The following is a 13,157-nucleotide window of genomic DNA, read 5'->3' on the forward strand; positions in this document are numbered from 1 at the left end:
GATGCCGTTACACTACTTATGTAGTTAAATTTATGGGTAAACTATGGTGTATTTACACCGATATTATATAGTTAATTTCAACCCATAATGTATTATACCTTGAGCATTTAGTCTTCAAAATATTATCATTATCTTCGCCATTTGGCATCTCTCATATTGTGGAATTAACTTCGCAACCGTGATGGCATGTCTGCATTACAGGGTACCTGCCCATCCACCAATGAGTGAGCCAGTATGCTCCAAAATACATCTGGGTGGTGTTGTTACTTATACACTATTATTTATTCTCAGTGGTATTCATCGAGAATAAATAACAGTAGACTCCTCTACTAAAGAAGCATTATTTATTCAAAATAGTGCAATAACTGGTATCTCATTGTGAAGGCAGTCACAATATGAGATAAAATCAAATCAAATGATGCCGTTATGCTACTTATGTAGTTAAATTTATGAGTAAACTATGGTGTATTTACACTGATATTATATAGTAAAGTATTATTAGATTTAAGGGCTGCATAGTTTGCCCCTCTCCTCCAGACAAATCAGTTCGAAAAATGAGTTTTTCAAACTGATTTGTCTGGATGTTTTTCAGATGGTAAAGTAGAAGTGTTTGCATTGAATGCTCAAGGAAATTGAATATGAAATTGAATTGAATTGAACGGAATATTAAATCATAGATGGTAAAGTAGAACAGTGTTTGCATTGAATGCTGAAGGAAATTGAATATGTTTGATTTGTCAGATTTATTTTTATTATAGATCTTTGAAGATGCAGCCAAACCTGTAGAAGAAGGAAATGGATTAATAGATGATTGTACAGCCAGGAAATATACTCTTAGGGTTCCAAAGGTAATAATGCCTCAAACTATTTTACAAAAAGAAATGCATGATCACTTCTAAATTTATGCACCTTTCATTTTACATTAACACATCCAAACAGTATACACTACTTTTCAATTTAAGGTACCTAAGCTCTTGCTTTAATATGATTAGCAACTAAATACATAGTTTTTAATTTTATTTCTTGCATAAAGGCAAGAAATAAATACTCAATACAGTGTTAGGTTGTGTTCATAGCAGGCTACTGCATAGTGGATGTAGTTTAGTAATATTTTATAGATTTTATTCATTTATTTGTTTTGAAAGATTGTCATTGCATTACATGGACGAGTATGAGGGAGAGATGCTAAGCTGTTTGTGGAAGGTTGCATGCTGCCATCAATTATCATTTGTACACCCTGTTCAATATTTATAGTTATTGTTGCAAATTTTAATTATTTTTCTTAATATGAAGTTGTAACTTTATATTTTTCTTTATTATAACAGTAAAACATAAAATTCTAGTTTTTCCTCTTAAGCATAAAATGCTACACTACCAGGAAGGTTCATTTTTGCTTCTTGAAGGAGTATATATGTTGTTATCAATCAAACTTACAACTATGATATTATTTTAATATTACAGATAAAATCTGTTTTTTTGGTTAATAACAATGATATTATTTGACAATCTGATAATCTAGCTTATGATATATGCCTCTTATTGGTTGCTGATAATTATGACTGGCATTTGTTTTCAGTCAAAATATGTCACTGATTGCCCCCATTAGCTGTTAGTTGGCAGCTACTGGAGCAGTTTACACATAGTACTTGTTTGAAAACACCACACTGTAAATTTGATACAAAGGTGACATTTCAGAACCCTTGTCATCCCATCATCAGTATACCAGTTCCATACTGGATCTTCATTCTGAGTGTGGTCAATGTACTACTGATATGTTTTATACAAGTAAACATATAGAATTGTCTGTCATTTTAGAATTAACCACTGTCAATTATCTTGAACCTTGCAAATAACTTCTCCCTTTCCATTTCTTCTTTGGGTAATTAACGCTTAATCCCTGAAGGTATGCATTAGGTGCATACCTTTCAGGAATGCACCTAATGCATTCCTAATGAATGTTCCTAATGCACCTAATGAATGTTCTCTATAAGAATATTCTTTTTCTGTTTTAGTAACTGTGAATTATCTGTACTTTTTTTATAATGTATAATCTGCTGTTGCATTGATTCCAACAAATTTTTCAGGGCACAAGAGATCACGGTCCCTATGAGATGGTTATAAGGCAACAAGTATTTAGCAAGATAACAGACTGTTTCAAAAGACATGGAGCAGTAACAATAGATACACCAGTTTTGGAGCTGAAAGTAGGTTGAAATACTGAAAACTATTAATATTACTTTTAATAAATTGTTAATAAAATTTTAATATAATGTAGAAATTCACTTTTTTATGTAGGGTTAATTCATGACTAGAGCAGAAGTAATCACATATAAAAAAAAAAAAAACATTTTTTAACACTAGAAGTATGGCAGCAATCAATTTGATAACTGAATATTTTACATTCAATGTTAATTTTTGAAATATACTTATATTATAATTGTTGGTAGATTATTATTATTGGTTGTAACAAGTACTTTATCTATTCCTGGAACACACTAAACACATTTCATATATGTGATTTATTCCTATATCTTTAAACTATTGTGCTCAAAACTATAAAATATTAATTGAAGTAACCTCTTTAGTAATATATATTTCTGGCATTTTATAATAGGATATTTTAACAGGAAAATATGGTGAAGAGAACAAACAAATTTTTGATCTTATTCACGAAGAAGGAGCTATACAGTCTCTGCGATATGATTTGACAGTGCCTTTTGCACGTTACCTTGCAATGTATAAGATAACAAATATGAAGCGGTATCATATTGGAAAAGTATATAGGAAAGATGACACCAAAAGAGGTCGTTATAGAGAATTTTTTCAATGTGTAAGTAGGGAATTTCATATCTCACCTCAGTTTTGTACATATGTTGATTACTTATCACTAATGTAATATGCTATTAGAGAGATATTCTGGTAACATTGAATTAATCTGGAAATTATTTATTTTATTTTTTTTGATAAATGAAGAATTCAAATAAAATAAAATAAAAAAATACTCTTTATTGTACAACGAGAAATTCATATATTGTATATTACTATTCCTATATAGCATTTATTTTAATATATCGAGTGATCACAATTACTTTATGGCCATGGCTTCTAGCTGAAATGGTAAAGAAGTGGATGAAGAAATAATTGTTATATTGTCTTAATAATATTTACAGATGTGAGCTTGGAAACCATGTTCACATCTGTGAATATAGTTTTCCTGTTCACACAAAAATGTTATCATACCATAACCCTTGATAACATTGATGAAATCTATACTACTATATCCTGTATTTGTATAGTAGGTATTGCCAACTAAAGATGCAAGCAATTTATAAAAAAACTTAGAGAGCTTATACCTCAGGATATTGCTGAAATACTGAGTTTATGAATATTCAGTGTGTCAAATTGCAGTAATTGGCACCCCAACACATGAAGTCTCCGGTGCAGAGCTTTTGCTGATTTTAAACCAAAAATATGAACCAAAAGTGTACAAGTTGGTTTAACTTTAGCCTCTGGCTTATTCATAATTTTGATGGGAGAGTAATCAATAGGTTCATATGCATATTATGGGATTTTGCTGGAGATCATGAAAGAGCATAATATTCGCAGTCAAGGATAGTGGCCTCAGATTGTACTTTGACTTAAATTGGTGACTCTGAAACGATATCTGTAGCCAGCTTCTGGAAAATTCATAAATGAAGACTCCGCACTTCTATCCAACTCAGCTATTGGGGTAAGGAGAAGGATAGGAAATTTCTGTTGTTGTATGGAAAGCACTTTATTACTCAAATGATTGAGATATAAATTAATGTAAATTTTCTATGTCTGAGCACATGCACCAAGACATTTATGTGACACTGCTTGTGGTCTGTTTATTCGAGTATGGACTCACTCTTGTTCTGAATCCATGAGGGGTTTTTAGATTGCCTAGGTGAGATCAGACCTAACTAAATGTAGCTGCACAATTCTAATATTTGGTATATATTCAGCTCTCTGAAAAACAGCTTTATGATACCATTATACATATTAAACTACTCTTCTGCTGTTTATGCACAGAAGGTTGATTTACTGTGTTAGGTACACAGATTGTGGAATTTGTAATGTTAAAGGAGTTTTTTTTTTTTTTTTTAATGAAAACCCCAAACATGAGAGGTATTAGAACCTATAGTACTTGGTACTGTGCTTGGGTTAGAGGTTGAGAAGACAAAAGAAGATATTTGTTGACATTAGACTTGAACTTCTGTAGACTATAATTTTCAGGAAATACGTATGAAGGAAGGTTGTTATTGTTTGTTATTTTGGTTTTTAGGAGCATTAGCAACTAAGGCCATATTGCTTCGAGAATATGCAGTGGTCATTCCCTGACCTTTCCGCATCCTCCGTATTTGGTGGTCATGGGCTCGAACCCCGGTCTAATCAAGAAGTGTTTGCTATGCACTGCTGCTCCTGCCCACCTGGCTACAGAGGCGCCTAAGGAAGGTTGTTCCAGAAAACGGCAGTTGAATGAATAAACAAGGAAGGTGAAAAGTTAGTTCTGTGAGTTTGAAGTTGGACAGTAAATGGATGTTGGCTGGTGGAGGCACATGTTTGGACTGTTTTGAAAGAGAGAGCAGGAATTATAGAAGCCAATTCAGAAGAACAGTGCACATGGAAGTATCTGTAGAAAAGGCATGCAGCAGAAACATTGCATCTATGGTACAGCGAGTGGAGAGACTCTGTTAGAGATGAGTGATTAATTAACCTAACTCCCTCTTCTGAATGGAATCTAGAAGCCTGAGAGAGGTTTGGAGGGGGCACCGCTCCAGATGTGGGAACAATATTCCATGGTAGGGCGGATTTTCGATTTGTACAGAGTGAACAGCTGTTTGGAAGAAAAGTAACACCGAGACCGAAAGAGAAAACCAAGTTTTTTAGAAGCAGAGGAAGCAGTATTTGTAATGTGCTTGTGCCAAGTGAGATTAGAAGTCAGGGTAATCCCCAAAGTAGATATATCATTTTGCCTAGAAATCAGAGTGTCACTAAAGATAAGCATAGGAGCAGAAGAATCCTTTTTGCGAGATATAAGACAAGACTGGGTTTTAGAAGGATTGAAAACAACTAAGTTGTCTTTACCCCACTGGAAAATTACCTGGAAATTGGCATTTAAGTAATTGGTAGCAGATATTCGAGAAGTTGAAGCTAATTGAGCAGGGCAAGGTTTCTCAAAATGGAAGGTGGAAGGCAATGTGTTGTCATCGGCAAAACTATGGATAGGATTTCCAATCAATGGAAGACGGTCATTAATATACATGAGGAGAAGAGTGGGGGAAAGAACTGAACCTTGGGGGACACCAACATTAGCGGAGAAGTTAGAAGACAGAGAGCCATCTACAGTCACCCTCAGTGAGCGATCAGAGAGAAAACTGGATAACCAATTACAAAAAACAGTTGGCAAACCATAAGATTGAAGCTTGTTTAGAAGACCTTTATACCAAACAGGATTGAAAGCCTTTGAGATATCAAGGTCAACTACTTGCGTTTCACCAAACTATTCCATTGAATTTGTCCATAAATGAGTAACATAAGCCAGAATATCATCAGTGGATTGACACTGATGGAATCCATACTGACGATCGTTGATCAGATGGAAGGTTTCTAGGTAGTTTAAGAGTTGGCGGTTAATTGAGATTTCTCCATTACTTTAGAAAGAGTAGAAGTAATTGCGATGGGACGATAATTGGATGGGAGGGATTTCTTGCCCTTTTTAGGAACTGGCTGGAAAAGAGCAAATTTCCAAGCAGAAGGAAAAACACCTTTGGAATAAGAAAGTGAAAAAAAGCAGCAAATAACAGGAGTAAGTTCAGGAGCACAGGTTTTGAGAACAAGTGGCGTAATACCATTAGGACCTGGAGCTTTCTTAGCATCAAGAGTCGTCAAAATCTTTCTGACAACCTTTTGACGGAAGACCACAGGAGGCATTGAATGGACCGTGGTAGGAATGGTGGGAGGTATTTTACCAAGATCATTAATACGTGAGTTGAAAGAAAAATGGAATGCTAGCAGGTCAGCTTTATCCTTGGCTGAAGTGACAACAGAACCATATGGTTTATTGACAGAGGTAGGAGCAGAGATGGACAAAAGTTGCGGCCAATAGCTTTGGCAAGAGACCAGAATGTTCGGCTACCATTAGGACAAAAAGCAATTTTTCTGGTCTTAGCCTGTTCAAAATCTAGTTTGGACTGATTAATAACTGCTTTACATTTGTTGCGAGCCTTGGTGTAGGCAGTAAATGAAACTGAAGAATTGGAAACAAGCCAATTACGATATGCAACATTCTTCTCTTGAACAGCCTTAGCACATTCATTTGGAAAATCAAGGTTTAGATAAAGGACGAGATTTTAAAGTGGAGTGTGGAATAAAAGATTCCATTCCTACAAGAATAATTTCACTGACACGATCTAAGCAAACTTTAACATCATAAGTTTTGAAATAATAATCTGACCAAGAAAAAGACAAAAAGAAATCTAGCAGGCCATCCCATTTTGCATTCTTGTAATGCCAAACAACATGAGGTTCGGAATAGCCATGAGATAAAGGCTCCATTGGAGAAGAGACAATCACCAAGTTGTGATCTGAGGTGCCTAAAGGACCATTCACTTCGACCGTGTCAACTGATAATACCTTAGATGGGTTGTTGGTGAGGAAAAGATCAAGCGTGTTGGCTGTATGGTTAGGATTGTCCGGTGTTCTTGTAGGTAATGAACAAGCTGAGCAAGGTCATTAGTAATTTCAGACATTCTCTCTCTCTCAGATATGCCAGACAAGCTGCACTTGCTACCTGGGAGTCTAAAACGCTGATGGAAGTGATATTCGGGTGACACTGAAGTCAAGTGGACCCAATTTCAGCAAAGTCCAGACAGTCTGTGACAGCCAAATCCTCTGCTTGCACCTTCACGATGGTGAGACTGTTAGTAATCCTGGGTATAACCTTCATGCACAAGTACATGGTGGGTGACCACCCAGGTGTGAACCAACGTAAGCAGGTGTCGATGTGTGGTGGCCACACCACATGGAGGAATGCCGCCCCTCTATATTACCAGGCTGTACTATGTGGTAAATGGCACTCATCAACCGGTGCAAGACCACCACTTTGCCTATTGAAGGCTTTAAATGGTGGAACCCAGTTTAGTCTCTAGAACTAAGTTCCGGCCAACCCTTCCCTATTTCTTCCATCATGCAGTATGATTGGTGACTTTTGAGGTTATGATGATAATCGTGGCGAGATCTAATCTTCCTTGCATTTCGAGGGTACATCTCTAAAACAGTCTTCTCAGGCTGGCCGCTAGTTAGTACACCAGATCGAACTTGTTGGTAACTCTTTAGGAGGCTTCCGGATCACCTAGTGTATAATCTTGCTACCTCTACACTGCCAGATAGTGACTGGAGGGAGTCCGAGTAGTGTGTATTCGGGGAGCATTGTCGAGGCCACGTTATGTCAAGGATCTGGGTATATTCTTACCACGTGTACGCCATATCCAAAAATTTCATTACTTCAAACAGCATGTCCCACCCACTTTTTCTTACTATTGAACACACCATGAATTGTCAAACTAAAAGAGCAAGCTTATCTGCGAAAAGATATAAAACTCCCAAGCACTTCCTAATTCATTTCACAAATATACGTGGTCTCAATTCTAATCTTAATGATGTCCATTTCCACTTGCAGTCTGCCAAACCCAATATACTATTTCTGACAGAAACTCAGTTATCAGTTGATTCAACTACTGCTCATCTCTGATGCCCAAATTATTTGCTGTAAGATTCCTTTCGCCTCAAAGGTGGTACTTGTGCATATGTCCGTTCTGATATTCCCTGTCAGAGACTTCGCAATTTGGAATCTACTCTCTTTGATCTTCTCTGGTTAAAATCTCTTCATCTGTTGTCTCTACCATTCTCTCAGCTCCACTAATCATTTGGAGCTTTTGTACTTCCTCTCTTTGCAACTTGACTTTCTCCAGTCCAACTTTCCTCACAGTGAAGTAATTTTCCTTGGTGATTTTAATGATCACAACTCCAGTGGGCTTCTGTTTTTCTAGTCACACTGACCCAGCTGGTCGAGATACTGAGGCTTTTGCAATTACTAATGACCTTGCACAGATTATTCATTTACCTACAAGAATACCGGACAATCCTAATCATACAGCCAACACGCTTGATCTTTTTCTCACAAACAACCCTTCTAAGTACACAGTTGAAGTGAGAGGTCCTTTAGGCACTTCAGATCACAATTTGGTGATTGTCTCTTCTCCAATGGAGCCATTATCTCATGGCTATTCCCAACCTCATGTTGTTTGGCATTACAAGAATGCAAAATGGGATGACCTGCAAGATTTCTTTTCTTCTTTTCCTTGGTTAGATTACTGTTTCAAAACTTCTGATGTCAATGATTGCTCAGATCATGTCAGTGAAATTATTCTTGCAAGAATGGAATCCTTTATCCCACACTCCACTTTAAAATCTCGTCCTTTATTTAAACCTTGGTTTCCGATAAATGTGCTAAGGCTGTTCAAGAGAAGAATGTTGCATATCGTAATTGGCTTGTTTCTAATTCTTCAGTTTCATTTTCTGCCTACACCAAAGCTCGCAACAATTGTAAAGCAGTTATTAATCAGTCCAAACTAGAGTTTGAACAGGCTAAGAGTAGAAAACTTTCTTCTTGCCCTAATGGTAGCCAAACATTCTGGTCCCTTGCCAAAGCTATTGGCCGCAACTTTTGCCCATCTCTGCTCCCACCTCTGTCTAAACCAGATGGTTCTGTTGTCACTTCAGCCAAGGATAAAGCTGACCTGCTAGCATCCCATTTTCCTTCCATCTCATATATTAATGATCTTGGCAAAACACCTCCCACCATTCACAACACTCTCCATTCAATGCCTCCTGTGGTCTTCTGTCAAAATGATGTGAGAAGGATTTTGACGAATCTTGATGCTAAGAAAGCTCCAGGTTCCGATGGTATTTCTCCACTTGTTCTCAAAACCTGTGCTCTTGAACTTACTCCTCTTCTTTGCCACCTTTTTTCACTTTCTTATTCCAAAGGTGTTTTTCCTTCTGCTTGGAAATTTGTTCGTGTTCAGCCAGTTCCTAAAAAGGGTGACAGATCCCTCCCATCCAATTACCGTCCCATTGCAATTACTTCTACTCTTTCTAAAATAATGTAGAAATCTCAATTAACCACCAACTCTTAAACTACCTAGAAACCTTCTGTCTGATCAACGATCGCCAGTATTTATTCCATCAGTGTCGATTCACTGGTGATATTCTGGCTTATGTTACCCATTTATGGGCTAATTCAATGGAAAGGTTCGGTGAAACCCAATTAGTTGCTCTTGACATCTCAAAGGCTTTCGATCGTGTTTGGCATAAAGGTCTTCTAAACAAGCTTCCATCTTATGGTTTGCCAACTGTTTTTAGTAATTGGTTATCCAGTTTTCTCTCTGATCGCTCACTGAGGGTGATGGTAGATGGCTCTCTGTCTTCTAACTCCTCCACTAATGCCGGTGTCCCCCAAGGTTCAGTTTGTTCCCCCACTCTTTTCCTCATATATTAATGACCTTCTTCCATTGACTGGAAATCCTATCCATAGTTTTGCCGATGATAGCACATTGCATTCCACTTTCCATTTTGAGAAACCTTGCTCTGCTCAATCAGCTTCAACTTCTCGAAAATCTGCTACCAATTCCTTAAATGCTGATGATCAGGTAATTCTTCAGTAGGGCAAAGACAACTTAGTTGATTTCAACCCTTCTAAAACCCAGTCTTGTCTTATATCTCGCAAAAAGGATTCTTCTGCTCCTATGCTTATCTTTAGTGACACTCTGATTTCTAGGCAAAATGATAATATATCTCTTTTGGGGATTACCCTGACTTCTAATATTTCTTGGCACAAGCACATTACAAATATTGCTTCCTCTTCATCTAAAAAACTTGGTTTTCTCTTTCGCTCTCGGTGTTACTTTTCTTCCAAACAGCTGCTCACTCTGTATAATTGCAAATCCGCCCTGCCATGGAATATTGTTCCCACATCTGGGGTGGTGCCCCCAAAACCTCTCTCAGGCTTCTTGATTCCATTCAGAAGAGGGCAGTTAGGTTAATTAATCATTCATCTCTAAAAGAGTCTCTCCATTCGCTGTCTCATAGATGTACTGTTTCTGCTGCATGCCTCTTCTACAGATACTTCCACGGACACTGTTCTTCTGAATTGGCTTCTGTAATTCCTACTCTCTTTCAAAACAGTCCGAACACGTGCCGCCACCAGCCAACATCCATTTACTGTCCAACTTCAAACTCACAGAACCAACTTTTCATCTTCCTCATTTATTCATTCAACTGCCGTTTTCTGGAACAACCTTCCTTCATACGTATTTCCTGAAAATTACAATCTACAGAAGTTCATGTCCAGTGTCAACAAATATCTTCTTTCATCTTCTCAACCTCCAACCCAAGCACGGTACTAAGTACTATAGGTTCTAATATCTCTCGTGTTTGGGGTTTACATTAAAAAAAAAAAAAAATTGCAAAAGCCTTGGCATCTCCACCAGCTGGGTTGGTTTGACTATAAAACGGAAGCCAGCTGGAGTTGTGGACATTAAAATCACCAAGGAAAATTACCTCACTGTTAGGAAAGTTGGACTGGTGAAAGTTGCAAAGAGAGGAAGTCAAAGAGCTCCAAGTGATTAGGTGGAGTTAGGAGAATGGTAGAAACAACAGATGAACTTGACACATTGAGGTAGAGAGATTTTTAGCCAGAGAAGATCGAAATGAGGAGATTCCAAATTACTAAGTCTCTGACATGGAATATCGGAATGGACATATGAACAGGTACCACCCTTGAGGCGAAAGGAATCATACAGCGAATAATTTGGGCAACTGAGATGAGCAGTTGTTGAATCAACCGATAACTGAGATTCTGTCAGAAAAGTACATGGGGTTTGGCAGACTGCAAGTGGAAATGGACGTCATTGAGATTAGAATTGAGACCACATATATTTTGTGAAATGAACTAGGAAGTGTTTGGAAGGTTTAGATATTTTTTGCAGAAAAGCTCTCTGTATTAGTTTGATAATTCATGGGGTATTCAAATATAAGAAAAAGTGGGTGGGACATGCTGTATGAAGTAATGAAATTTTTGGATATGGCGTACACATGGTAAGAATATACTCAGATCCTTGAAATAACGTGGCCTCGACAATGCCCCCTCCCTGCATACACACTACTCAGATTCCCTCCAGTCACTATCTGGCAGAGTAGAGGTAGCAAGATTATACACTAGGTGATCCGGAAGCCTCCTAAATAGTTACCAATAGGTTCGGTCTGGTGTACTAACTAGTGGCCAGCCTGAGAAGACTGTTTTAGAGATGTACCCTCGAAATGTAAGGAAGATTGGATGTCCCCATGATGTTCATTACAACCTCAAAAGTCATCAGTCATACTGCATGATGGAAGAGATGGGGAAGGGTTGACGGAACTTAGCTCTGGAGACTAAACATGGGTTCCACCACTTCAAACCTCCAATAAGCAAAGTGGTGCTATTGCACCGGTTGATGAGAGTCATCTACCACCTAGTACTGCCTAGTAACATAGAGGGGTGGCATTCCTCCATGTGGTGTGGGCGCCACCACTGCTTACGTTTTTTCACACCTGGGAGGTCATCCACAGTGTGCTTGTGCATGGAGGTTATATATACCCAGGATTACTAACAGTCCCACCATCGTGAAGGTGCAAGCAGAGGATTTGGCTGTCACAGACTGTCTGGACTTTGCCAAAATTGGGTCCACTTGACTTGAATGTCACCCGAATATCAGTTCCATCAGCGTTAGGTATAAGACTTTAGTTATATGTCTGAACAAGAGAGCTATGTTGTGACTGCTGGTTTTCTGGTTTTGGCCTTTTCAAGCATTACTGTTGTGTGCAGCACAACCATGCCATGCCGTATTGAGGTACCATTTGATCATGCTTGAAATTTTCAGTATCATTCTTGACTTGAATCTAGTGACTTAGTACACTCTTAAGGTGGGAGCCCTTGTACAACATTTCATTTCAGGACTCCATTGTTAATTTTGCCAATTAGATATAAGAATTTCAGGACTAACTGTTGTAATGCACTGAGAGGGGAGAAGTCCTTTTTCTGGAGGCCTCTGGTGCAGTGCATGTACCAGTTTGTTGCATGTACACTACATTTATGCTTAAGTCTCTGTATATCTTTGCTTCCAGTTCCTGTAGAAATCATGACCACTAGCGTTCTTTATTCTGTCAACTATAGATTATCCAGGGCGCCTCCGTAGCCAGGTGGGAAGGAGCAGCAGTGCGTAGCACATGCTTCTTGATTAGACCAGGGTTCGAGCCCATCACCACCAAATACAGAGGATGCGGAAAGGTCAGGGAATGACCACCGCATATCCCGGAGTAATATGGCCTTAGCTGCTAATGCTCCTAAAAACCAACTAACAACAACGTAACATATAGATTATCCTTTTGATGCCTGACTAATCTTTATCTTTTTTGATCGGTGTGAGAGCTGAAAATCCAGTTTTGATAAGTTTATATAATATGTGAGATGCCAAAGAGCATGAAGTGATTTAAATCAATATATGTTTAGAATTATAAAGCTTCAAGATGCACAAGATCTGTAGCTTAATTTCTGACTGTTAAATTTATTTTGTGTTACATTATGTGTTGTATGATGCTTTTATATGCACATTTTAGTTTGTTTTTATAACTCTGTACAGATTTATGGATTTGTATTACTTGTACAATGGTTATTTGCTTTCTGTAGCTTGAAGGTTTATAGCTCTACACTTGTACAGATTTTCTGTACACTGCTATGGTCTACTTAGGGTCAGAGGAGCTTACAATAGAGAATACAAGGATATTACCGTAATGAGATGATTGAGATAAACATACAGATTTCAGTGTGTGCAATTCTGTACTGCCAAAGTGACTTCTATGTTGGTGTCTTTTTGGCATCTCTCACATTGTGGAAATATATCAGAAATGGATTATCAGCTCTTCTGCTGAAGGTGCCAAGTTACCTACTGATGCAGGGACAATAATTCTTCAAACTGGCTATCTATATAAAATCACTAGTGATTTTATATAGATAGCCTGATCAAAAGTGAGTGAGG

At 37.8% G+C, this 13,157-nt stretch overlaps 1 protein-coding gene across 1 annotated transcript in view; it reads left to right on the forward strand.

The window, feature by feature from the left end:
* Window positions 1–13,157, forward strand: part of LOC150079660 (histidine--tRNA ligase, cytoplasmic-like) — a 129,270-nt gene that overhangs the window by 26,319 nt on the left and 89,794 nt on the right. Inside the window, exons 3-5 of the mRNA XM_090383156.1 lie at window positions 759–848; window positions 2,085–2,204; window positions 2,615–2,830. Of these exons, the coding sequence (XP_090239282.1) occupies window positions 759–848; window positions 2,085–2,204; window positions 2,615–2,830 (426 nt within the window). The remainder of the gene's footprint in view (window positions 1–758; window positions 849–2,084; window positions 2,205–2,614; window positions 2,831–13,157) is intronic.

This window comes from Mastigoproctus giganteus, chromosome 10 (genome assembly GCF_048544385.1).
Source record: "Mastigoproctus giganteus isolate SK-2022 chromosome 10, ASM4854438v1, whole genome shotgun sequence".
NCBI classification, from domain to species: domain Eukaryota; kingdom Metazoa; phylum Arthropoda; class Arachnida; order Uropygi; family Thelyphonidae; genus Mastigoproctus; species Mastigoproctus giganteus.